This window comes from Hipposideros armiger, unplaced genomic scaffold (genome assembly GCF_001890085.2).
Source record: "Hipposideros armiger isolate ML-2016 unplaced genomic scaffold, ASM189008v1 scaffold_83, whole genome shotgun sequence".
NCBI lineage: Eukaryota > Metazoa > Chordata > Mammalia > Chiroptera > Hipposideridae > Hipposideros > Hipposideros armiger.
The window spans coordinates 1185277-1213103 of record NW_017731433.1 but is presented as its reverse complement, the minus strand read 5'-3'; the positions used below and the strand labels follow the sequence as shown (position 1 = coordinate 1213103).

The following is a 27827-nucleotide window of genomic DNA, read 5'->3' as shown; positions in this document are numbered from 1 at the left end:
AAGCCAGATTTTTGTGAACGCTGTTCCAAGATACGTTGCATATTTTTACATTTTGAAGTGAAATCTTGCCCTTGGGAGTGCGGATGAACATGGGGCTGCTTGTGGACTGCTGTGTTGATCTGAAGGAGAAGCCAGTTGTAGCCCAGCTCATTCTGCCCTTGGTGATGGGTGGTCTCTGGGGACAGGCCTATACAGTGTAAGAACCTCGTAATGGTTAATACTTGAGTACTGGATTTTAGGTCGTTTCTCTTTGCTGGCATTACTAGATAACTTATGAAAATTCAATCTTTTCTGTTTGAGTCAAGTATATCCTTTTTGAAAAGTATATGTACAAATTCATAGTCCCATTATAAAAACAATGTGCTTTTGCATATTTTAGCCCATCTCAAAGGCATTCTTACACATCTTTGCATCAATTTTGGGTGACCAGAAACATATCTCTATCTATCTGTGTCTCTCTCTCTCTCTCTCTCTCTCTCTCTCTCTCTCTCTCTCTCTCTCTCTCTCTCTCTCTCATTATTTCCTGAAATACTGTGATGCTGTCCAGCTGAAATCTGACTGCTGGATACGAAGAATAGTACTGTACAGGGTCTACTTATTTACGCCTAATTTTAAAATAACTTTCGCTTCTGTTACTGTGAGTCCTCCAGTTTCTAATATATTAAAATATATGTATATAGTGGTACATATAATTTTTGCATTGTAGAGTGCAGTACTTTTATGGGACAGGAAAATGTTTTTCCTGTCAGCTTACAAAGAGATTTTGTTTAAAAATCTGCTGACCCAGCAGGTCACTGTGTCATCCCCGCTCGCCTAACCTTTGTTGATCTCTGATTGTCTTCTCACTGTTTTACCTACTCAGCCTCTTCTCAGAGCCTGGGTTTATTGATTATATGCTTTTTATAAGAGTAAATCCTACACTTTAGTGTCTCCCAAGGTGCCTAGAGCACTGCTGGGCTGTAATAGAACAGCCCTGAGCAGCTAAGAGAAGAATCCTTTCATGAGGCGTGAATAGATTTCATCTAATAATAATAATTATTAGTGGCTCACCGCTTGAAAGAATGCCGAAAAGAAGACGCATATAGAAATATAGCTTAAGTCAGCTAATATAATGCATGTTTGAAAAAGCCAAATCCCAATTAGATGATGTCATGAGAGAAAGCCTGGGTATAGTTTAATCCAAATTAGAAAAGACAGTTAAGCACCAATTCAAATCATGGTTAAAATTTCCATGTAAATGACTTTGTCAACTGAATGCATAGAAAACTTAAAAATAGACACTTGTGTGAGCTATTATAGGAACTTTATTGTGCAGTAAAGAAAAAAAAACTTTAATTGCCACGTGATACGAAAATACCTTATCAGACTGTTCTGTTTTCTCTCAGCATATATATCTGAAAGCATATATATATTTCAGGGCTATGATTTAATTAATGCTGATCTTATGAGCCTATATATACATCAACAGATAAATTTATATTTAATCTCTAATCTGTATCTGTTTATTCTCTGGAATATGTGAGTGCTAATGACCCAACAAATGTGGAAGTTGGTTTAAAAATGCTAGGACATGAAGGATGGTAGGCAAATAAGGAAAAGAATGAAATAGTTTCTAAATACACTCATTTGTTTAACAAGTATTGAAAACCACTAGATAACAGGAACTAGGGATTTTGGGACTGAAGTGGTAGTGAAGGTTTGGGATAGAGACGAGAAGGAAAAAGGAGATAGCCAATCCCAGCCTTCAAGACACATATAGTTCATTCATTGTTTCGTTCGTTTGTTCATTCATTCATACATTCATTCATTATCTATTGAATGCTTACAATCAGTTTACCAGGGATACAATAGTAAAATAAAACAAACCAGAAATTCTTGCCCTGACGGAGCTTATTTTCCAGTGGGTTAGAAAGGCAATAAATAAGACAAATCAGGAACAAATATTGTAGAGTGTTAAGTGCTAAGTGTCAAGTAGGAAAGGAGACTGGAAGTGTTAGGGTTGCAATTTCAGATAGGTTGTCCAGGAAAGGACTTGGTGAGAAGGTATTTTTTAGTAAAGATCTGAAGGAAGTTAGGGAGCTGGCTGTGGAAGTACCTAGCGAAGGAGCAGTGGGAGCAGCAGGGAGAGGCAGCACAGGGTGTGGAGGTGACTGTGCCTGGCTTGTTCAGGGAGTAACAAGGAGGCTGCTGAGGCTGCAGCAGGAGGAACTGGCGGGAAGACTTGAGAGGGCTTTGGGTTTCACTTGGTAATGAGAAGCCATTGGAAGGTTTTGCCCCCAGGCTTGGAACAAGAATATGTAATTTAGTAGACGGAGCTAACCATAAAAAAGGGTTAATTAATAATTAAATTCAGCTATAAATTGTCAAGCGGACTGGAAAGGTTGAATTATACTGGAAGATGTACAACTGGGATTGAGTGAGAAGTAAAAGCCGGACTTAACAGTTTAGGAGCTGTTTTCTGTGAGAGGTTATGAAGACAGATGCACAATTCTGGGAGACTTGGTTGAAAGAGTCGGGGGAGACACTGAAGACAGAGCCTTAGGGAAGCCCTTGCCCATCACAGGGGCTGGAGCAAGGATCCAGCGCGGTCCTCAGAATGGTATTCTTTGTCCCCCGTCTGTTTTCTTCTACGTAGTTGTTTCATGCAGGTTGTTTCCTAAGATTTCCTGCATTCTTTCTCAGACTTCTTATGAGGTAAAATTATGAAAGGAGGAAGGAAAGATAATTGGAAAACTGCATTTATGATGTTGTCATCATGTTAGTGACCAACTCTTTCTACAGAGGAGGGGGTGGGTAAGTGGCGGGCCTTCACCCCACTTCTGGTGAGTTAGAACCAAACTGAAAACTGTTTTTAAAGACTATATTAAATGTCTGTGATTTTAGACATAAATATCCAAAACAAACCAAACCCCAAAAGTACTGTGTTCCGGGAACTAATGTTGATTTCAGTTTATTTTCCTTTTTGGTCATCTGCCTTGCTTTCCTACTTAAAAGTCTTCATCCACAATTATCAAAAGCACAAATTTGTTCATTTTAAGTTTATTATATGTAAAATGATAAAGGTACTTGCAAGTCTTCATATTTTCACAGGTTGAGTTGTGTGGCTTTCATAGCAAGCCTCTGTTTGTTTGCTGTTGTTTTTAATAAAGATAAAACTTTTACGTTATTGTCAACACAAAGCAAAATTTCATGGGCTGTTGCTTCTGCCAAAGAAACATTGCCCTCTCTTGCTTTAAGGTCTTAAAACACTTAGCAATGTTTAAGGTGTTAAAACACTTAGCAATGTTTTCTGTCTAATTTTAGTGTTGCTTTCTAATTCTGATTTGGAGCAGTTTGCCCCGAAATGTCACGGATATGTATTTTGCCCGTAAGTGGATGCATACAGCTAATTTCTCTTGTGCCTTTCAGACGGAAGTCGAAGTTAAAATGGAAAATTGCTGTAGGAAGCTGACATGCTTTTACACTCTTGAGTGCTTTAAGGTGGAATAAAACCTCTTCCCATTCTCAATTGCATGGAAAATATTAAAGTCCCTTTTCAGTAAGCAGGGGAGATGATGAGTGTTCTAGATTTTCCTCCTTTTCTTATGAGTTTTTGTGACTCAAATCCTATTCTTGTTACAGTGTTATTCTGCATTGAAGATCTTGAAAGCTGATTTTGAACCATTATTTTTATACTTATTTTTCCTTAAACTTGTTAGGTGCTGTGAGAATATTCATTATACACTTTTTTGTTAACAAAAGTTCTAGCAGTATGAGTTCATCTTGACTGATGCCCTTGACTTCAGAGTATAAATAGAAAAATAGAGATAGGTGACAAGGATTGATTAGCAGTCCTCCTTCTAAGCGAAACAGTAAACCTATCGAGAAAAATCACTAGCTCAAAAGCCTGGAGAATGAATTTTAAAAGAATTAAGGGTACCGTGGGTGTATGTGTGTGTATTTAATTGATAGGGAAATTTTCTAGAAGAGCAACAAGGACACAAAGATTCTATCTGGTCTGTTTTACTGTCCTTGAATTTTTATTACGAAATCGGCTTAGGAGTTGTACTAAGCTATTGGAATGATGTTTTGCTTTCTCTTTTTTTTAAAGGGTTTTCTTTGTGTTTTTTTTTTAGTAAAAGCAAACTGAAATATCTTATGCCTTTTTGAATACACACACACTTTTTTTTACTTTGTTATTATCAGACTTTGTTGGGTTGAAAGGACTCACCTGATTGCTTCTCAGGTACTTTGTCACCACAGTAGATAGGTGAACAAATATTTTAGTATTTTTTAGCGTGTACTCTCTGCCCGGCAGTGTTCTACGCATTTGACATACATTAACTCATTTAACCCTGACATCCACCCAGAGGTGGGTGTTATTATTATTCCGTATAAGGAAACTGAAGTACAAAGAGGTCCGGCAGCTTGCCCCTTAGGGAGTGGATCTGGGATGTGAACTCAGACGTCAGAGTCTGCTGTCAGCCATCATATCACTGCCTTCCTCTTGCCCTCGCCCCTTCTTTCTAGAATTTCCAATCCCAAGGATTAATTTTTCACTGTCACATTCCTTTACCTCATGTGGTTTCCTCAGCTTTTAATTGAGGGCTTCTTTTCGGTTTATTTTCCTTTTTCTGACCCTAATGAACAATTGCACAACTTCCCACCGGTCCCTGCTGCTTTTTCACTTTCCCCGTTGGTGACTGTCTCCAACTCCCAAACCATTTCTGCATCCGTAAGTTATATTACATCAGGACTAGAAGCCCGATGCTATGATAATGGCTTGACCAGTTCTGAGTAAGCTATTATTAATAGGACAGTTACCTCATGGCGTCTGCATATATCCTCTATTCTTATTGACCACATCGTTTTTTTCCTAGTACACTTGCAAAAACACATTCTTCTTGCCTTAGCGCTTGCTCTTACTGATGCCATTTTATGTATTCGTGAATATATCTCAGATTTCCCAAGACCTTCACGTTTGCACTGTAATCCACAAACATGTTCACCTCTTGGTGGACGTCATGTAGCATCTATTCAGGTGATTTATGAAAATGTACAACTGTGTATCGTAGGATCTCCTGGCTCTTGAGACACATTGCCATTAATATGCTGAATGTGTAAATTCCCATTGAGTGTGAAACTGTCAAAGACAGTTGTGTGATTCAGTGTGATAAATGGGTACTATGGGCCAGCTGTTGGCACATTATCTTCCTGACTGCATGGCAGGGAAGTAACGAAAGAATGGAGCACTATCTCCCACCCTCCTCCTCCCAATGCCCCTCACCCCATCCCACACACTCCCTCTCTACTTGGTGTCATCTTCTGGGCGCTCTAGTCTTATTGATCATGAAATCACACTGATGAGTTTTCTGCTTCCCAAGCCAAAGATAATCATTGCCTGATTACTGAGTCCCATACCACGTTGAGCTTGCAACAGTGAGTTTACAGTGATGGCTGCTGTGTGTTATTAGGGACTGTAATTTGTAGATGCACCTTTTCCCTCCTTCCTTACCTTCTCACAATAATGTTTAGTATTTAGAGTCTGAAGTGGCTGCGGATGAGTGGTGAGCTGTTGCCTTGTATACGCCTGTTGACTATGCTGCAGGTTTTTTTGTTTTTGTTTTAAATCATGGATGTTTCTAGGCTGGGATTGTTTCCCCCTAATGGTTCTGACATCCTAGGAGCCCCCTAAACTCAGGACCCCCTGCTGTCATTTCATTTCCATTGGGGCAAGATCTTGACTACTTTGCTTGTTCCTTTCTTTGAAAGTGATGCACTTTGTTCGCTGAAATCATCTATACAAGTATGTCCAATTATTGCACCAAGATTCCCTTTTAACTAGCATGTTTATATTATATTCTTTGGACCTACCCAGACCGTGGGAACTTTGGCCTGTGGGTTGGAGGTGAAGGGCGTGTTTTCCCTTCCAGCTGGGGCGCTTAGGTGTTCCAGTGGCATCCTGTTCTTGCCTCTGTTATATCATGATAGCTTTGTAATTTATTGATTTCCTATAAGTTTCCCCCACCTGACCAAAAGTCTCACAGGTGATGAGCACGCAGTTCAGGGGTTGGACCCGGGAGACGATGGCCGTATTGAAGTTGGACAGCAGTAGCTGGTAACTGGCCGATGTGACAATGGGGAAAGTGATGGAAGAGGGCCAGGCAATCCCTTCTGCAACAAGGGATGGTTGTAGGTGTGGGGAGGGCGATTCCTGCGACCATGCAACTTTGAACTGGCGATATTGTTGGACATTTGTATATGCTGTGCATGGTCAGTCAGCGATTGGTGATTAAGCTGTATCTTAGGCAGTCATGGGGCGCTAGTGACTGGTAAAAGAACCAGATGACAGGTTTGGCTTAGCTTGCCAGGGAATGAAATCATATATGACCATAATGCTGAACCAACAGTATTAAAAGGGTACATCAGAAATTTTTCTTTTCTGCTCCTTTCCCTTCACTGCCTGTTTAAACCACTCTGTGTAGCTGTGTTTTTTGTCCCTGGATGAAATCCAGACACACTTGGTTGCTCCTCGGCTTCTCTTAGATTAAAAAACAAAAAGTCTTTCTTGTATTATAATTATGTAATGTGATAAATATTGCTACATTGACAATCATCATGATACATATATAAATGTGTCAAAGTAATAAGTTCTCTACCTTAAACTTACACAAGGTTACATGTCAAATTTATTCAATTGAAAAATCCTTTCAATAACTTTTATGCATAAACACAGTCTTGGTTTAGCAAGTATCACATCTAATCCAGTTCAGTGTAATAGCACATGTTTTATTCATTCAGAGGTAAAGCTCATCCCGCTCTCGCAGCTTCCGTTTGCTGTAGATGTGAAACCTCTAACGCAGAAGCGTTCTGATAGGCTCCTTCTCCCTCTTTCCCCCTAATGCACCTGCTCCCCCTTGCCCACTTCCCAGGCAACCCCGGCTTCTTCAGAGTAGACTGAGTAGATAGTGATTGATGATAAAATGCAGGAAGCTCTTACAGCATGGCAGACATCACCCTGCCACTGGTTCCTCCTGGCCATGGCAGATGTAAACCTGATTTGTTTGTTTGTGGGCACTTCTGTAGGTCCTTTGGAATGCGCTCCCCTCCACATTTCTGTGGCTGTTTCACCCGTGTTATCCTTGCTGAGGGGAAATACACGTCCTCCCTCCTCTTTCATTCCAGTGCTATGCTGCTGAGGTTTTCTCACCGACACGTGCAGCCCTAATTCAGATTCAGGTCATGTTGACTTGGCAGTACTTACAGGATAGCTGGGTGGCAACACCCGGTAGGTTTTAGGAAGTACTCGTCTAGTGCCTGTGAGAGGCAGGAGCTAGATGCAGACGGTGGTTGAAGTCATTAGAGTGGACATGGTTGCCCAGAAAGGGACATGGAACCACAGAGATGCTGTAATTTAAGAAGCAGGAGAAGGAAAAGAAGGTGGCACCCTCTTCCAGAGTATTGGTTCTCTAAAGAGGCAAACTGTATAGGAGTCCACCCAGAATTATGCAGATTATTGCTTGTTTGTTACCCAGAATGTGGAACTTATAAATACATAAATTTTTATTTTAATCGTGAAAAGACCCTGGTTTCTTCCTGTTTTGTTACTTTTACTTCAGAATTTCTAATTCTTTGAAGACAAATTTTAACTTTTTTTTTTCCAGTTGTGTATGAACACAGATCAAGATTAGAGAAATCCTTGCAAAAAGAAAGACTTGAACATAAGAAAGCAAAGGAAGGTAAATAATGTATTTTGTGTTTATATACAGATTCTTTGAAGCATCATGTATTTGCTTTACTCTTTTTTTGCTAAGAAATTTCTCAGATCAACCCAAAGCCAGTTTCATAGGTGGACAGAGAAAGAGTTGTCGAACAATATGCTATGTATCATATAATAAAGTAATTCCTGCTCAAGACTGGATTTAGAACCTTTCACTCAGTTTGTTACCTTGAGGTAGTTCATATATTGGTTACACACATTATTTCAGAAATAAACAGCTTTTCATCTGAATATTATACACAAGTTACTAATAGTACCTGGAGTTTTGTCCACAAAGGCTTTTGTTGGACAGCCGATGGATACAGTTTGAAAACTTATCATTTAGCACAGGTATTAGGCAATGGTATGATTTTTATCAGAATTTTTGTATAAAGCTAAAGCTTTATACAGCTTGTTTTTTTAAAGTTATCTGCATTTATATTTTTATTTATGTTTTGTGGTAAATCTTGATACTTAAGTTAGGTGTTCTGTCTAACTCGGTGGGTAAAAGGAAGGAGAATAGGGGAGGGCATTATGGATTACAATGTTTTACTGACCCTTGGCCTAAGCCTGTGTGAAGAATAGAAGTTTTAACATCATTAAAATGCTTTGATAGGATTTGGAGTTTCCTTGTCTTCAAATGCACAGTGATTGTATGGAGCCATCTAGTGGACAATGAAGCTTTAAGAGCATTAAAGATGGTTTAAATAGCTTGAATTCTCTTTTCAGGCCCTGAATGACTTTAGTGTGCCATCTAGTGGATAGCAGTAAATCATCTCTGTCTTCAGGAGTGCTTCATGGGTTTTTTCCTCCTTTTATTCAAGGAGAAGTTAAACAGAGTGCACATTCTAAATGCCCTTTTAATCAGTTGGTTATAATGTGGATTTTGTTGATGCAAGATTTACAGGTTTAAGATGAAGAGGAAAATTATATGTTTCTAAAATTATATGTTTCTAAAACATTAAGAGGCAAAATCAAGTATACATAAGTCATCAAGTAGATTGTTTTAAACTTAGAACACTTTTTTGTAAATCTGAGTAAAGTTCACCGTTATCCTTTTAGATGTTTAAAAATTTCACAATGAATTAACTAATACTATTTTCTCCATTTTGTATTTTCTAGATTTTCTTGTTTATAAGTTAGAAGCACAAGAAACACTAAATAAAGGAAGGGTAAGTTGGGTTTTTTTTTCCTTAATTTTTTTTTTCATGAAACTTGGGGGAGAGGGAAATGTTGTAAAATGTTTTATTCTGTTGATCATTAGGATTGAGGATTGTGGACTGAAATACGAAGTGTGATCAAACAATGTGGTGAACGTTTAAATAAAAAAAATTACTACAGTAAAAGACACATTGTCATTAATCCCCCTCAAAATACTCCCCCTCGCTTTGAACATATTTACCCCATTGTTCTTGTCACTTTCTGAAGCAGTTCTGGAAGTCCTCTTTCATGAGTGTCTTTGGGTGTGCTTTCTTGGCTGCCTCGATGTCCTGAATCACTTTGACTTTGGGGAAGAGCCAGAAGTCACACTGTGCCAGATCCAGTGAATTAGGTGGATGAGGACACACCATAATGTTTTTATTTGACAGAAATTACTGTATACCAGAAGCGATGTGTGACACAGAGCATTGTCATGATGGAGGATGATTTATGGCACACTTTAAAACACACCTCTCAGCTGTAGCTCACACCTGACTGACTGCACCGAACAAGTTGAAACTTGTCACACACTGTTACTAAGGTTCCACGCATCACTTCCCTTACTGAAGATCTCTGCCTTTCTGTTGGATGGCACTCAGCAGCAGCATTCACTGTATTTTTTTTATCACACCTCGTACCTTTTTTTTTTTGTTTTTGCTATGAAAAAATTCCAAGAATAAGACTTTAAAATTTTTTCTTTTAAAACTTACCTTTGCTTATCGTAATGTTGATGATAGCTATAAATTGAGAATAGACTTAATGTTTTAACAAGAAAGAGCAGATTATTTATATTCATTTATTTGTTCTTTTTTTATGGAATATAATAGTTGTTTTGGTTTGCCTTTGTACTTACTGCTACTTAGACAAACATCACTGTGTAGCGTCTAACAGTACCTAGCCGGTCTAGCATCATCATTCAAAAACATTTGTGGAATGAATGAATGAATAGTGATACTGGCATTAAATAAAATTTAAGTCCAGATTAACTGGAGAAAAGCACGTCTTTCTCTTACTCAAAAAAAAAGTAAGCATTAATTGAATAAAACATTGGTGTTTTGGGGGCGTTAAAACTGAGAAGAATCAGTTCCTTGGATAGCGGGGAAGCTATTAGCTTTCAACTCTTACTTGCTTTTAACAGCCTTAACCAAAACTGTGTGTACTATGTTGTACATTTTATCATGTAATTTTCTTATAAATCAAAATAAAATAGTAAAGCAATAAAATGAAGTGATAAAGCAAAAATCAAGTTGAGAAAAATTTAAAAAGCAGTGATTGAGAGTGTATTTGTGCTGGCTGTGCGGTAACCAAGGTGTGTGGCGTGTAAGGACAGCACAACGTGGGGAGAGAAAACCTTCTGGGGTCTTGAACACTGACTGGTTATGGCTGCCCAGGACTGTGGAAATGTGTGAGGCCCACGTGTGAAGATGCTCCTCTGGGACACGGTGATCTACTACCGGAACACAGAAGAATTCATCCACAGGCTCAGGCTCAAGCTTTACCATCTTGCTCTGCTACCAGAGGAAATACTTACCCTTGGCCTGTTCCTTATCCATCTGTTTTTCACTCCGTGAAATGGAGCCTCCCTGGGATAAAGTAACATATGTAGAATTTCTTACTCATTGCAGCTCAGGGGAGGAAAGCCCCTTTCTCTCCCTTCCCCTAGCCATGCTAAGCTTCTGAGACCTGGCCGTTGTTGGTTTAGCCCCATTTCCCAGTGGAGCACCTGGCACAATGTATTATTATGTACATGCTGTCCAGTGTCTCAGGACAAGCTCCTGCATACATCCGGGCCTGGTTCTTCTCCTGAATGAGAGGGGAAGTAAATCGTCTCCAAGGGCCCTGTCAAGCTTCTATTTTATGATTCCATGTTCTCTTTTTCATTACTAAAATCTAGCAAACTTCTGGGAGTGTTAAAACTATTTCTGCTATTATAGAGATAGCCTGAGAGACATATTAGTTCAAGTGTAGAATTAATTTTAGCTTACACAAGTGAAATAAATGAAATTATTCTAGTAAGAGTTTTAAGCTGTATTTAGCAAAACAGCCAGATTTGTTTTATCTTTATTAACTATTTTGTTTTCAATTTGCAGCAAGATTCCAATAGTAGATACAGTGCATTGAATGTGCAGCACCAGATGTTGAAAGTAAGTAATTTGAAATTGCTTTTCAGGAATGAATGAAAGGATTGACTAAGTAACTGAAGTGATTCAGGAAAGTGACAGAAACTTGATTTGTATTATAATATGGCATATTAAAGTCATATTTGACTAAAAATGATTTATAATTATAATGCCCCATCATATTTATCACTTGATTACAAAGAACATATTTAGTTTATACATTTACACATTTTCCTATAAATCAGGCTCTCTGGTCAACTAATTTTTAATCTTGTTCTTGTCTGTATTCTTTAAGGCTTTTTGTTTCATTTCTCACAGTGGTTTTCCTTAGATATTTTCTTTATCATAGACACATTAGAGGTGGTAAAACTGTTAAAATGCTTCCTTTGTGTTTCTGATATTTAATAAGTGTCCTTTTATCTACCACAGGGACACAGTTTATAATTAAAGATTCTTCTTCCTTGTTTCTTGGGTAAAATTCATTATCATGTATCAGGAAAGACAAAAGAAAAAGAGAGATTCATTATTTCTGTCAAGCTTGAGAAGATGAGCCCTGTGCCATTATGCCGACCCCACCCCTCCCAAACCCCAGCTTTTTGTTGTTGCTTTTCCTCCTGTATAGGTAGGGCAAATGCTTTTTATTGAAACTAGAACCTTTTTTATTATCAAGAAAGACTTTATGAATTAAAGCAGACCATCCCTTCACAGGAAGCATTTGGAGACTAGAATTGATCTAGATTATGATTGAAGCATAGTATTATCATCAGGAGTAAGATAAATAAGTATAATTTGATAAACAATCAACTAATTACTCCCGCAAAAGGGAAGAGGTTTTTTTTTTTTGTATGTTTTTTTAATTGCGTTACACAGGAAGGCTGAAAATTAAAGAAGGGATATCAAAAATGTTGTTAGGAAAACAGCAGGTTGAAAGAGGAAGTCTGTGATTTCCATAGGGATAATTTTTCCATTAACTTTACCTTGCTTCCACAGTAATAGGAGTGCCTGGGAATGTCCCCACATCCCTCCCTTTTCCATCTCTCATGCTCACTTGTAACTTCTTATTGTTCCCATTGATGTTAAAAGTCAAGGAGAAAATTATTTTTGGCCATGATCCCAAAAGATTCGTTTGAAATGTAAGGGAAGCGGAGGGGAGCGGCACACTTTATAAGCGACCTGAGGAAAATGAAACCTACTTCCTCATTTGTTCTTGCTTTCTTGCAAGAGAAAGCCTACGCTATTGAGAAATAGATTTATAATTTAGAAAACGTACGTCTTTGCTCAAGGTCTCATCTTTGCAGAGTCAGCATGAGGAGCTAAAGAAACAGCACAGCGACTTGGAAGAGGAACATCGCAAACAAGGAGAAGACTTCAGTCGGACGTTTAATGACCATAAGCAGAAATACCTGCAGCTGCAGCAAGAGAAAGAACAGGAACTTTCTAAGCTAAAAGGTACGTAGGAATCTAGTTAGCCAGTTTATATGGAAGTAAGTTCTCAGATTAATGTTTCAGTAGAACAATAGTTTTGTTTTTCGCAGAGTGCTTGATTTATATTCATCATGTGGTCTTTTCCCAGTCACTGATTCCTTTGTAACATTTCAAGTGTATCCTTTCCTCTTTGGTTTGTTTAGGGAAGCAGAATAAATACTCAGTGTTTCTCAATGGGGCACCTCGGCCACCAACAGAGAACCATTGGGCAAGACGTTTCTTTGTGTGTGTGTTGATCTCTGATCTCAACGCACAACATGCCATTAATGCTATCCAGTCATTGCGATGATCAAAAATTGCGATGGTGAAACATTTCTAAAAATCTGCAAGGGGGCAGAAAGACTTCCAAATGATTGGTAGCAGTAGCTTTCAAAAGCTCAGGTTCTAGAGTCAGACCGCCCTGGTGAACCTTAGCCTCTTCGGTTACTAGTTATCTGACCATGGGCAAGCCGTGTAATCACCCCGGCTTCATTGTCCTCATCTGTACAGCTGGGCTATTCATCCTCACGTGGGATTGGTGCGAGGATTCAGTACTTTATGTAAAGCACCTGGAACAGCTGCTGGTACTTGGCCAACCTTCCCTATGTATGAATTGCCATCAACATCAGCATCAGTTATTTTCACCTGACAGAACAGTGTATCACTTCTCCAAGTACATGTGCGTTCTGGAAAAGGGAACCAGCACATTCTACAATCACTTATTCGGTGGTTAACCAATATTCAGTGGCATTCAATTTAAATAAACTATATAAGTTTAAAGTATGAGAAGTGGCTTAAAAAGGCCCATGGTGCTGGCAGAAACAGTGGTGAGCTCTGAGTAAGCCTGCAGTCTAGTTAATTGTTTTGTGCCCAACAGTTTCCTGGTTTGGGTGTAGTGTGCTACATTTATAAAATAAGATGTCATCATAGACGGAAGCTGGATGATGGGTACTTACTTTGGATCTCTCTGCCTTTTTTGTTTGTTTTTGCAACATTTTGTCTATAAATAATAAAAAATAATAAGTTACAACAAAAAGGCTCATAGGAGCTAAGTAGCCACTGAGGCAGTGTACAAAGAGCTAAGGAGGCCTTGACTGAGTTGGGCTGGGTGTCAGCAGGCGATGCCCAAGAGATGTAGACATGTAGGTGATGTGGCAGGTGGCAAGTGGTCATTAAGATAACAAAATAGGGAAAAGAAGGAAGATTAAATACCAGAAACCCTCACAAAGTAGAATAACAGAAGAGAGAACCAGAGGACTCCGGTGTCCGATAGTGCTGCCATGCCCTGGGGAGCGACACCTATTAGTGGGGAGGGCAGAGACGTTTGGCTTATTGGATGCACTGCTTAGCATTCGCAAGCCTGAGCTAAGCTGAGTAAGCACGTCACATTATACTGATAGTAAATAAGTACATTCATTAAGGAATGAGAAACAGAATTTCCTAGGCGCCTGACTTCTGCTTGGCATACTTTACATAATTAGTTCATTTAAGTTTAGCAATATCGCTAAAGAACAGGTTTTCTCATATCGACCCTATATTTACTTTCTTTGAAACAAAATCCATATGCAGTGAAATTTTAACAAATTATATATAGAAATAAGAAATAAGAACCATGGAAAATAGAACACATGTGAGTTCTGTGTACTAACATAATTCAAGTAACCCAGCCTGAACTTCTTGGCACCCAGGACGAACGGGGAAACTCAGTGTGTCCAGGGCTTTCGCCATCAGAAAGAGAGAACATACCAGTATATTGGGGAGCAGGGAGAGACTAAGGCAAAGGGGGAAAGCCATCCAGAGAGAACACTGTATGTTGCCACCTAATTTGGGGAAGAAATTTCTCAGAGACCTTAACTAACAGAGTGTGACAGTGCCTTTGATGACACTTTTATAAGTAATTTTCACATCAACAGTTTTGTTTGATTATGACCCTTGATAAAGCTTAGGATAGTAAGTTAAAGCATATGTGATAGATGTAGGTCAGTTAGTGGCCAATTAAGGTGTGTAGTTCAAGTAGTCTTTGATAGTTTAATATGATATGAGGAGAGAATTTAGAATTCCTCTGGAGATGAGCTGATAGCGTATAAGTGTAGATAATTATTCGTTTCATTATCATCATCATAATGGCTGACACTCAACAAATGTTTACCATATGCCAGAACCAAGCGAAACTCTTCACGCAGTTCTCTTCCTTAATTCTGATAACATGTAAGGTGCGTGTTGTGTTTTGCCTAATTTAACAAATGAAGAAATTGAGGCCTACTAAAGTCAAATAACTTACTCAAGGTAATACAGCCATGGCATGGGAGCCACTGCCGTTAAGTTTGTGGTCTGAAATGACTTTAAAAGCTAGCAAAGTTGGGGTATTTAAAGTGCGTGCGTGTGTGTGCATGTGTGTGTGTGTGTAGACTGAAGCCCTGTCCAGGCAATGACATACCTATGGTCCTTTTGGATGACTGTTTTGACCTTGGAGAAAATCCTTTATTACACGTAGGTGGACAACTCAGTCACCGCCCACATTTCCCGCCTTGTTCTTGATCTCTCTCCCAAACCCAGTCACAAATCCAGTGCCCACGAGTCAGGCCAGGGCGCTAAAGGAGTGAAAGTGGACCAAAAAGGTGATGAAAAACGGTGACTGGCACTTGCCTTCTGTGCTGAGTACCACACTGCTAGAGACTGAGGGTTTTGTCTGCAGGGGCCGGCTGTCACTTTGGGACAGTTTGCGCAGCACAGTCTAGATTTACGCCTGCTCTCCCAGCGTAATAATTAACAGCACCTCCTTTTGTTCTGTAAAGTATCTCCTGTTGGAAAATGAATTATATGGTCATCCTGCCACCACTCAGTTTCCACGGAGTGTTGCACATGAGAATCGGCCTAGTGTTGGCAGGTTTTATTAGACCCACATTCTTGATTTTTTTTTTTTAATGGTGACAACTATGCAACATGTGGAAGATACTATATACGCCAATACTGCAGGGGCAAAAAAAAGTTTATGGCTGCCAGTTCATAACACATAATGTCCAGATACAGGGAATGTGAGAGAATTACCAAGAAGGCAAAAGAGGTGGGTCTAGAACCTGTAACTAGCGGAGGCTGTGCCCTGAATAGTAGGGCTTGAGGTGGGGGAGATTAGGCTGTCACTATGATTGCTATTGTCTCACATTGTAGCCCTGAAAAATATCTTCTCTAGAGCAGAGAACTTGGATCAGTTGAGAATTCAGTGGTAGGAGAATGAAAATATATTTAGACTTTTTCAATAGGTACGTGGGAATTCTCTTTTTTTTTATTTCTTGAGTTGCCTTTATAATTGAAATATTTTCGGGTGTCAGTGGAAATTTTTCATGCTCTGACAAACAGGGTTTGTGCTTTTTGATGACTTTGTTCTATATTTGTGAAGCAGCTCACATCTTAGACCACCCCTGCTCATTACACTTTATTCCTAAGGGCTCGCTTATTAACAGAAATATTTCATTTTTAACTCCTGAGTAATTAAAAATTCTTAACTTCTACAATGTGTAACCTGTTTAAAAGTATTTAAACTACCGAACCAGATTGCATTAGGATGTCCAGCTGAACCCATGCCCAAACGGTTTATTTTCCATTGACTTGTAATAGTATCAAAGCTCAAAACAAATCCTAAAACAAGTTATGTGAAGCTTTAGATGTGAAAATATTAGAATCAAAAGCCTAAAAATGTCAAGGCTTTATGTGTGATTTTTCTTTTTCTAAAACAGAAACTGTGTACAATTTGAGAGAGGAGAACAGACAACTAAGGAAAGCACACCAAGACATGCACACACAGCTTCAAGATGTCAAGGTAAAATGAAACCATGCATTGGACTGTTTATGGTTTGCCTGATTTACTTGGCAGAATGATTTTAATGTCATTCCCTCATTGACCTGCTTTACAAATCCACATCGTTATGTTGGGCTTTGCATAAACTGGCATGTGCCCATACTTTTACCACGACTGCATCGTAAACTAAAAAGATGGTCTGAAAATGCAAACATGTTCATCAGGACTAAAATGATTCTTTTGCTAGATGGTTGCATTTTTAATAAGCTTTTTTTTAATTTAAAAAGCTTTATTAATAATGAAAAGATTTGTTCCTTTGCTTTTGATTTCATTCTAAGTGATTACGGTATTTGGGTAGCACTTTTTAGATTTTTTTTTTTTCAAATCTACATCAATCGTGGTCTTCTCTCTACAGTGAGTTTTAAACATAACCAATGCTGCCACAACAACAAACAGATAAATAAACAGGCAACATGTGGGTGGTCATACCACTCACTGTCAGCCAAAAAAGAATTTGTTTTAGAATGTGAAAACTCAACATGTAAAATTCTTTTTTGTGTAGCAACAGCATAAGAATTTACTCTCCGAGCACGAACACCTTGTAGTGACTCTGGAAGAACACAAGAGTGCGCTGGCTGCTGCACAGGTTAGATGGGTAGCAGCCCCGGCCGAGCGGCTCTCTTTACAGTCTGCTTAACATCTCTGAATTCCCTTATGCATGTAGCCTCTTAAAAGCCAGCCTTCGGTGGATGCCTCGGAACGGAGCTATCCTGATCTGAGGATCATGCATGCTTTCAAATTCAGTGAAGAGAATATTAAAGAAACCTTCGACTACTTTTTTTGTACTGGTTGTGCAGTACCTAGTGACTATTTCTACCCTGCAGCAACCCATACATGCAGCATTCTAATACTCGTTTAAATCATAGAAATGATTCCACATGTATATATGGTCTCTTGCCACTACCTGACCTGTGTTGGTTTTTGCTTCATTTAGGTTGTTACAATGCCAACAACCTAAATAAATTATCGTGAGACTTTTTCTTTTCTCCCTTCCTTGCTCCCAGCATTCCAGCCTACACACACTCCTTTTGGGACTAGGCTTATGTGATGTAGGTCAAATTACAGAAAAAAAGAAGAGATCTCTTGTCAGTAGAGAAGGAAAAACAGAGACGTAACTTCTGTTTGTTCAAAGCCCAGAACAGTCTCTGGCACAAGGGAGGCCCTCAGCAGCTTTTACTGAATGAACAAATGAACACATACAAGCGTTGGAGATCTTACTAAAGCAATACCATGCTGAATATTTTGCAGCTTTCTAGTAAAAGCAAAGCCATGCAAGTGGCTAGTTTACTCACTATGTCTTCTTAATCATTTACGTCTCCACTTTTCTTCTCTTGGAAGAATTAAGAGGAAATGACAAAGGAAAACCAACCATCTCTACCTATCAGGAGATGGTGTATTGATTTTTGTCTTTATAAAATTATTAGAAATGTATAATATGGTGGGCCCCGCCCATCTCAGAGTATGTAGCAACTGTATTTGTGGTACCCCATTTCATGGTAGTCATTGATTGGGTACCTCCCTGTCAAACTATAGCTATATGGTGATTTTTTTTACATGTGAATAAATTAAATTGACTTCATAGGGGAGTATTTCAGTCAAAACCTTCTTTATAAAATTTTTGCCAAGTATTATTATTTTATATGAGGCTGTTTTTCATACTGAAAACTATAACAAACCAATTTAAATACTTTATATGCTATAGTGACCATAAATATTAGACTAAACAACAATTTGAAAATCCAGAGAAATATAAGTAAAATAGTTCATTTACTGACCAAAACCAAATTCTGTAGTAAGCACACTGGGACTGTTACTGACAGGGTTTTCTCATAGAAAAAAAATGTTTTTTTTTTCTTTTTTGAATAGTTACACCAGAACTAGGCACAATACTTAATTAGAGGTTCACTTCTAATCCCCAGATTACAATTTTCCCTAGATCTTAGAAAACAAATGCTGTTCAGACACCTACATTTCTTATGTAAATCATCTTTTGAGATTCTGTCTTGACAGTTTGATTTTTAAATGTAGTTGAGGGGAAATTTAAAAAAAAGAAAAGAAAAACTAAATGTAGTTGAAGGGGCAGAAACCAAGAACGGAATAGAATTTGAGTGTTTACAATTGTCAGGGAATGTCATAAGAACTTTATATACACAATTTTAATTGATCTCTACCACCTACTGAGTTATGTAGTATTGTGCCCTTTTTTAACTAGATAAAGGGAAATACAGTAGTTGGCTCAAGATTAGTGACCAGAACCGAGCTTGAGGCTGATGTCATCCTGACATCTAAGTCACATTTAATTCTTAAGCTGGTGGTTTGGAGACTTCCCTGCATCACAGGACCCTGGGGCCTTGCCCCAGGCCTACTGAATCATCACTACTCGAGTGAGGGCCCAGGAGCCTCCATTTTTAACATGATCCTCCCACAATTCTCAATGCACACTGATACTGAAGGAGCACAGCATTACTGCCTTCCAAGATTATATATTTAGAAGGAGGAGAAAGAAGAAAGCCCAGATTTAAGGTTTGTGTATTCCTCTACACTTACCTTAAAATATTAAACGTATCACTCTGTGGATGTCAGTTGTTTTGCTCTTTGACCTCCAGAGTTGGTTTGCAGATGTTCTGATAGATTTCTGGGCTAAGGGCCAGTGTTAGCCATAGGGCTCACTTTTGTACAATTGACAAAGAAGCAATCTCGTGAGAGTATTTAGCGAGCAGCCTTCTTCACCTTTGTGTGAGTTAGAAAAAGGCACAAAGGCGCCTCTTCCTTGGGGTGAAGACCTCTGTGCACGGTGCTGGGCTCTGCTAACAGGGGCGCAGGTGGGAACCTGGCCCCCAGCACCCTCCCTGCTGTGCACACTGAGCGGGATGGCCCTGCCTGGCCAGCTGGTTCCGGAAAAGATTTCTGTGTTCTTTGTATGTGTTTATGTAAGTGTGTGTTGACACACACAGCCTTTCTGTTTGGGGATAACAGTGTTGGTGTGTATGATGAGCTAAGCATAAACAGTGGCTATTCATTTTCTTAGTTCAGGTGTTTGATTTTTTTTTCTGCCATTCTAGCTCCTTGTAATAAAAATATTACACATACACCCCCACCACCCATACACACAGAGACACCTACGAGAATATATTCTTTTTTATGCCTACATTATGAAATTGAGGAATACAAATCCAGCCTCACTGTGTGCCTATACTATGGCTTTCCAAAAACAGCAGAGCGCAACACTGGAAGCGCTCTGGAGAGTAAGGGACCCTATCTGAGCACAAGTTGACTGGGGAAGAGGGTGGCCTGAGTGATTTTATATATTATACATATATTCAATTAAGTGTTTTAAACCTATGGTCCCTTTCCACTGAAAAAATGTTACTTGGACCATACTGGTAAAAGATACCTGCCCCTGTATTTGTATAATGGCGTGAATTTTTCATAGATTTTAATGCTATAAAACTTATTGCATAGCTGTCTTTTAATAATGACATTTATACTAGAAAGTTATTTATAAAAATTCCAACTTTCTTTAATGTAGCATGGGAAACTAACATCTGTCATAGATAATTTTTCTCTGTTCCCTTTAACTCTAATTCTAATTTGCATGTGCTTAAAGATGGTTAAGCATGTCCAAGTAAGATTACCAAATGCATGAAAACAATCTGCATATTTTTTTCTAACTTGTACTTAGGTATAATATATTGGGTCGTTGGAAAAGTCATGATGCATTTTTGCATAGAAAACATAGAAAAAATACGTCATGACTTTTCTGATGACCCAATATTTGTCTAGTCTCCCAGTGACCCCTAATGCCCTTCCATGAATGATATCTTTTTTCCTCTTCACATTGTGCAATTTATATGCAGACTCAAGTTGCAGAATATAAACAACTGAAAGACACTCTGAATAGGATTCCAAGCTTTCGAAAACAAGAACCAGCAGAGCCGCAAAATGTGACTCAGGTGGCACATTCTCCACAAGGTGACAGCACAGCCAGGGAGAATCCAGCCAGAGAGCCACAGGAGGTAAGCGGTGCGAACCTGGTAACCTCTGGTCAGGTCACTTTTCCTGTCAAGCGGTCATCAGCTGAACTGTTCTAAGTATTATCAACCCTTCCTGCAGAATAGTGGTTCTCAAATTTTCGCATATTTCAGAGTCCCCAGCAGAACTGTTAAAACACAGATTGCTGGGCTCCAGCCCAGGGCTTCAGTCTTAGCTAACTTGGGGTAAGGCCTGATGATTTGCATTTCTAACTGATTCAGCTGGTCTGGAGAGCGCACTTTGAGAACTGCTATAGTATTTTCTGGGAAAGACTACTGGCTATGTCTTTATTCATGTGGGTTTATTTATTTGAAGTTGTGTTATGTTTGAGATTTCTAAGGTTTTTTTTTTTTTTGGCGGGGGGTAGAGTGAGAAGATTAAATGACCATGAGGATATATATTCTGTGACATTCAGCCCACTCAAGTATTAAAGTTGATCATCTATTTGAATTTGAAGCAGTGCTAGGTCTACACAGAACGTGCCAAAATTTGTATTAAAAGGCCTTTATAAAACTACCAAGGGTATGAATGCTGGTGTCATGGTGAACGTTTTTGTAATACTGTTCATAAAAATTAAGCCTTGCTTCAGAGTTTCTCATTAATGGGACGTCAAAAGTCATGCCACCCAAATCATTAATTGTTACAAGTTGTTTTGCAATCACAGGCGTAATAAAAACAGCAAGTGTGGCGATCTCCCCCCTGACAAAGTTGCTGTCAACAATGAATGTGTGAGAAGACTTGCCCCCAACTTACCATCTGACAGGAGTAACTAAGTTGGTGACTTTGTAGGAGTTTCAGCTCTTGCAGAGCATTCTTCACAGGCAGGCTTTGTGTGCTCATGGATCCTTGTTCTTTGGGTCTTAGGTTACTACTAATTTAAGAAAACAGGGCCAGACCCCTGGTCTGGTAGTTGGTTCTGTCTACCAGATTAATCTTTTAAAGACTCAGATCTTCAGTTTCCCCCTAGGAGAAGTGGAGATAGTGGTCATCTGCTCTAAGGCTCACCACAGGGATGTTGTGGAGATACATGACAGGTGTTTTAAGAGCACTTAGCGCTCTTTAGAGAGACGCTTCATATAAACCCAGCACAAGTATTATGCTAAACTTGCCAGGTATACAGGGACGTTAGTAAAATGTACCTTTCCAAAAGTTGTCCTTAGATGTCTAAGAAAGGACTTCTCTCCCCGGTTTATTTATTTATTTATACAATCCAGTTTCTCAATTATATTCCTAATTTAGGAAGAAGCCTTCACATTTATTTCAATTAGGGGAGAGCGATCTGATCAAAGAAGTTATTTTTTTCTGATAAAAAAGGTTAGGGGTGGGGAAAGGACTGAGAGATTTTCCTAATGGTATTATATCTGTTTTCATCCCACTTTTCTAAGTAATGATGATTATATAGAAATTCTGAAACTTGCAAGGAAAACTGATTTGAATCAATCAATTTGAGATGAGGAGCACTCTGTAAAAAGAGATACCATTTTTCTCAATAGTATTTTCTGTATTAACAATATAAAATACAAAAGCCTTCCTCTGGTTTACAAAGAAACACTACTTTAATACATTAAAAAGTGCTATATTGTATCTGGTTTAATGGGCACCATTTTGAGCTAACACAGATGTCCTTTAGTAAAGGCATTCTCTTTTTTTATTAGCTAATATAAAATAAACCCAACTCATCCTCAATTTGATTTTATCTTTTTCTTTTCAAATCGTTATTGAAAAAAATCACATTGAAGGAAATTATGTAAACATTTCATCACTTGAAGTTTGAGGGGTTTTGTTTTTTGTTTATTCTAAGGGAAAACAGGAGGTAGACTGCTTGTGAGGGAAAGGCCTACTGAGATGTGGTCACTTATAGGCTTTACTTTTAGGTTATTTGCTGTATTCTTTTTGAGGTGAAAGTTTGCTTATGTTATCCTATTTTATAGGTGAGATTACATATAGTAAGAAAAGTGAAACGACTACATTGTAGCCATACTTTTCAGTCAGCGCTCTGTATTTCTAGACTCCAGCGTTTTGCTTATGTTGTAACCCCATAAACTTGGTAATAAAGAAATTGTATTACTACTTTTGTAATAGAAGTGTCATTGATAGTGATGTGCGTGGCCTAGGTGTCTCCAAGTAGTGATATGTGGCGGAAGCATGGAGCGGTGCCTGGAAGACCAGAAGAAACAAAACCTTATCCTCCCACCCAGAAGGAGGCAGACTCTCAGGCCCCAGCAGAGCCGAGTCAGCAAGAAGCAGGAGCCAGAGAGCCCGAGGAGCGTCAGGTAGAGGAGGAGCACAGAAAGGCCCTGGAGGAGGAGGCCATGGAGCAGGTTGGGCAGGCGGAACACCTGGAGGAGGAGCACGACCCGTCCCCAGAGGAGCAGGACCGGGAGTGGAAGGAACAGCGCGAGCGAGGCGACGCCGCCGACCCCCTGGAAGGGCAGGCTCATGCTGAGGTATGAGGCCACTCACCCACGTCAAGCCAGCTCCGAGTAGGTTTTGCTGGCTGGGATAGGGAGTGTGGCTTTCTTTGTAAATATTAAAGAAAAAGGCTCCCCCATATATGACAGTCTCTAAAAACAAAAACGTGAGTGATTTCACAAAATGTTACAGGCACATATTTAAGGTTTCTGTTGTCATGTTACTAGCAGAGCCACCTGCATCCTTCAGAAAGAGTGGCCACTCGCCACTCTATGCCTGTGTGCTGTGTCCATGTGCACCGTGAGGAAGACTCATGCTCACATCCCTGTAACAGAGCAGCATAGACAAGCGCCTGATTGGGCGCCTTCCCAGTGTGTGCTCAAGTCCTGAGGGCATCTTGAAGCTGAGAAAAGTGATTTTCTGTGATCAAAGGTCCATTCTTTCTCTTCATTTACTCTCCAGCCGTATGTTGGGTTTTGCCCATTCACCTTCAAGGTGGTTATTAAGTGATCAGAAAGCGAATCTTGTCAATTAAAGATACTCCACTAAGTGAGCATGTTCATCCATCTCTGCTCAGGCTCTCCCTACTGAGCGCTCCCTTCTCATGTAAGGAAGATTCACTTAAAAAGCCATTATTTTGATAAATGGTAACTTTAGGAGGACTTAAAGCAACACTGAATGCAGCTGGGTACCTTTCTTCCGCTATCTCTAGGCTCACACCCAACAGCAGACAGCCTGGTGTTTGCATAGGTCCTGGACCCCTTTCTTTTATAGCTCTGAAGCTTTGTCTGGTCTCCGACTTTCCAAGACTTCAAACTACTTAAGGCTTTAGGCTGAGAAGGTGTGAAAACCTCTGTAGATGCACTCTTAAAATGTTGCGAAGTTAGCATAAAGAAGCCTCCCCAAATCTTGGGTCCTTTATAGCTTTCTTCAAAAGTAATTCCTCACTAGGTTTAATTCCCCTCAACCATTCACCCTCTTTCCTTTGGTGGCAGTTGTGTGTACTTACTGGGGGATGGAGGAGCGAGTGGTGGATCTCTAAATGGGAAGCAGAGTTTAAGAACTCTTTTCTCAGACTTTCCTTTAATCAGAAGGCACTACCTTTCCATCCATTCTCTATTTCTTAGAGGAAAATTGGTTCTCTGCTTTTTCACCTTAATCTGAAATTTTACTTTTTTGGCTATGTTTAGCCTGAGATTGGTCTATAGACATTACTAGAGTTAATTGGCATGCCTGTGCCTTTAACTCTTCATGGAAAAGCCTTAGCCTCAAGCTCACAAATTGCCCCAATTAGTGTGAAGTCACCAAGTGCCTACTCGTAGCAGAGCCTTTTGAACATAAATTTAATTAAGGTTCAAAATTGGTTTCTTCTCTTGTGTCTTCTTCCATTTGAGAGGGAGCACATTGAAAATCGGCTTTAATATCAGCAAATTAGGAGGATCAGTTGCTAACAGAAGCCAAGGGCAACTTAGAGAGAGTTGGGAAATAGGAAATCCAGGGCTGGGGGAACTTGGACCTAATGTTTAGTCATGATTCACCTGAGATAGGTATTCAGACACCAACCCTGCCTCCTGAGTGTGTCGTGAGAAACAGCGGAAGGCAGAACCCAGAGGACCTGACTGCCCTTACAGCTCCCGCTCTTTTCCCCCCAGGTGCATCCTTCAGCCAAGCCCGTTACCAGATTCCGATCTCCGTACGAGGAGCAGCTGGAACAGCAGAGACTGGCAATGAGGAGGGATGAGGAGGCCCAGCGGCTGAGAGAGCATCAGGAGGTCCTGCACCAGCAGAGGCTGCAGGGTCACGTGTGGAGGCAGCGTCAGCAGCAGCAGCAGCAGCAGCAGCAGCAGCTTTTCGCCCAAGAGATGGCCCGGCAGAGGCAGGCTGAGCACGAGGCGGGGCGGCCACAGCGCCCGCAGCAGCCGCTAGGGTAGCCTTCTGATGGGCGTTGACAGCCCCTCCTCTGGTTTTTCTAAGCAGATTATAAACACGGCTTTGTGTATTTGTTCTCTGTGCACTTGAGGGGCTCATTCTGCTCCTGTAGCTGAGGCAAAGCAATGACCTGAGAATTGGAATTCCAAATACAGTGAAACCTTGGATTCCAAGTAACTTGGTTTGTGAGTGTTCCGCAAGACGAGTGAACATTTCTAATACGTTTTAACGTGGTAAACGAGCGATGTCTTGCAAGACGAGTAGTTTGTTTCTGGAACGAATTATGCTCGCAAACCAAGGTATTACTGTATTTAATTTTAAAAATAACTTGTTTTTTTCTGATAAAAATTGATAGTTTAGGTCTCAAAGTAACCTAGCAGATTTTTTGCTAACTTTATTTTATTTTGTCATTTGATAGGCAGTTTATCTTTTTTAAGGTGTCTTTTGAAAGTATATCCAGAATATTTATCAAACCTAATCGTATAAGTTTCTAAAGAAATTTCTATGGCATTAAAAAAATGCTGAAAAATGTGTTTATTATTATCTTTAAAGATAAATGACTTATGTCAAACTGTGCTGCTTAATTTGTGTCACTGAGTTGATAATGTTTGTGTCTCTTGCAGGCAGCAAGCTCATTATGATGCTGTGGATAATGATATTGTTCAGGGAGCAGAGGACCAGGGCAACCAAGAAGAGGAAGGAGGTGGTGAGACTTCTTAGATGATGAATGTTTTAATAAAATTGCTTGGTAATATATGTCAACTCATAGTCATATGCATATCTGAATACTTGTGAAGGAGATTTGTGGTCCATATATCTTTTTTTTTTTAAAGGATTTATTTATTTATTTATTTATTTATTTATTTATAAATTGTACTGGGGAACAGTATAATTGGTTACACATTGCTTTCATGCTCCAGTGGCATAGTTGACTTTTTTAGGGAGGGTGCAGCTCACAGTGGTCCATGCGGGGATTGAACCAGCAACCTTGGTATTATCAGCACCATGCTCTAACCAATTGAGCTAACCAGTCACCCCCCAGCCCTCCCATATATCTTTTGTTGTTGTTGTTGTGTTTTTCTTCATCTTCCTTAATAGTGTGCATTAGTAGCCAAAATTGCCCAAGATAATTTGTTTCCTCTATAACATTTTAGAGTAAAGAGGAAATAATAGCTTAAGCTTTTGTATACTAAATAGTTATGTTTGACGCATTATCATATGACTATCATGCTTTGGGAACTTCTTCATTTTTTCCTTACCTTGGAAGCTTTTGGATCATTGCCTTAAAAGTTTTCAAATTAAGTCAATAGTAGCTTTCATTTATGGTGTGCATCTAGTAATTTATCAAATACTGCTTTCTGTGATAATAGAACTAGAAAGTAACCATTTCTCTGGCAACACTAACACTTAGATAAGTGTCCTTTTCTAAAGCATCTAAAGGAAGGTGATTACCCTAACTCCCTCTACAGCCTGTTCTGATATTTTATAGCCCTTATAGTCAAGAAATTGTTTTCCTTATGTCTCCTGTGCAGTACTTTAAGCTCTTTTGTTCCATTATCAGTAAGACTAGAGAATGGTTTGTTCTGTTCTTTATTTAATGAATCCCTTGATGCACTTGAAACCTGATGGTAGCTTATCCTGAATCTTTATTTTCTATAGGTTAAATACTTTTTATATACTTAACCTTTCCTCTTATAACTTATTTAAAAAGTTATTTGTTCTCTTTGTATGTTCTTATGTAAATTCTCTTTATCAGAACATTAAAAAAAAAAAGCAAGTAAATGTCTGTGTGAGTATGTGTGTGTGATGTGTCTGTGTTGTGGCCGTCACCCTCCCTGCCATATCAGAGAATACAGGATAAGGATGAGCAGTATTTGTTTTTTTCTCCACAAATGGGGTTGTTCTTTCCTTCATTTCCTGAAACAGTATCAATTTCTTCTTTGGGTACCTTGCTATTTTCCTCTGATATTGCCAAAGCTTAGTTGGTAATTTTAGCAATGTCCAGTTGGCTGGCCTTTCTTTTATTGAGAGAGTTTTGATAGTTGTTTTTTTGCAAAAAGGCGGGGGGGGGTGTGTGTGTGGAAGGAATTGCAGTTTCTGTTGTAAACATTTATTTCAGAGAGTTAGAATGGCACCATTCACACCCACATGATCTCTTTAGACAGTGCAGTCTGGGAAAAGGACATGACGTTACTCAGAAAAGCTAAGATGTAGCCTTATGTTGAGTTAACCTCACTGGAGGACCAATTGGGTGAAATGATCTCTCGGAAAGCCCACTGGTGGCTTTTCTTTGATTGAAAGCAAAGAATCCTGTCTGGTTCATCTGGGCTGATGCTTGTTCCTTTGATATGCTAGCCTATGAGAGAGACAACCAGCACCAAGATGAGGCGGAAGAAGACCCAGAGAACGGACATGAGCCTCAGGGGCAAGGACTCCACGACACTGATCCAGAATCGGAGGCAGATGTAAGTTTCCTCTCCTCCAGCCATGACACCTGGAAACTCACAAGGCAGAAGCACACTTGAAGGTTTGCTTGCCGCCACGCCTCTGGCTCCCAATAGGCCTGTTATTTCATCAGTGCAGAAGGAAGGTGGCTTGCATAATTATATGAGATGAGCAGCAGTGTTAACTGTAAACCGTGAGAGGTGTTTGTGTGTGATGAGAATGGGTTAAAGGTTGCTCTGGGAAAACACCAAAGGCTTCTTTAGATGATGACTTTTAGATTAATACTATTTTTAAAAATAAAAGCAAAATTGAAAGGCATTGAAAGATGTAGTAATTCTAAAGGATGGAAAACAAACAAACAAACAAAACAAAGGCAGGCGTGGGTGTTGGATAGGGAACCAGAGAAAGGAGATAACTATTATCGAGCATTATGAGCTGTCTGCTAGGGCTTTATGTATGTCATGTGACTCTGTAATCTCCCAACAGCCAGTGAGTATTTTAATATATACACAGATGAGGATCAGTGTTTGAGAAGTGAAAAAAATTTCTCAAGTACCGTGATGCTATAGAAAAATTAGGATATAAATAGATAGAGACCTAATAACCGGAGTGTTTTGTTTACCAAAAAGGG

General features: G+C 39.4%; 1 protein-coding gene across 5 annotated transcripts in view; it reads left to right on the top strand.

The window, feature by feature from the left end:
* GOLIM4 (golgi integral membrane protein 4) overlaps positions 1–27827 on the top strand; it is an 81038-nt gene that overhangs the window by 41863 nt on the left and 11348 nt on the right. The window contains exons 2-12 of one of the 5 annotated variants that reach the window (XM_019643974.1): positions 7644–7718; positions 8861–8910; positions 11029–11082; positions 12357–12507; positions 16257–16339; positions 16881–16964; positions 20236–20394; positions 22609–22857; positions 24475–24749; positions 25375–25457; positions 27107–27216. In XM_019643974.1, the coding sequence (XP_019499519.1) occupies positions 7644–7718; positions 8861–8910; positions 11029–11082; positions 12357–12507; positions 16257–16339; positions 16881–16964; positions 20236–20394; positions 22609–22857; positions 24475–24749; positions 25375–25457; positions 27107–27216 (1373 nt within the window). Of the gene's footprint in view, positions 1–7643; positions 7719–8860; positions 8911–11028; positions 11083–12356; positions 12508–16256; positions 16340–16880; positions 16965–20235; positions 20395–22524; positions 22858–24474; positions 24750–25374; positions 25458–27106; positions 27217–27827 lie in introns of all 5 variants that reach the window. The other 4 variants (XM_019643972.1, XM_019643970.1, XM_019643975.1 and 1 more) reach the window with 4 other exon arrangements.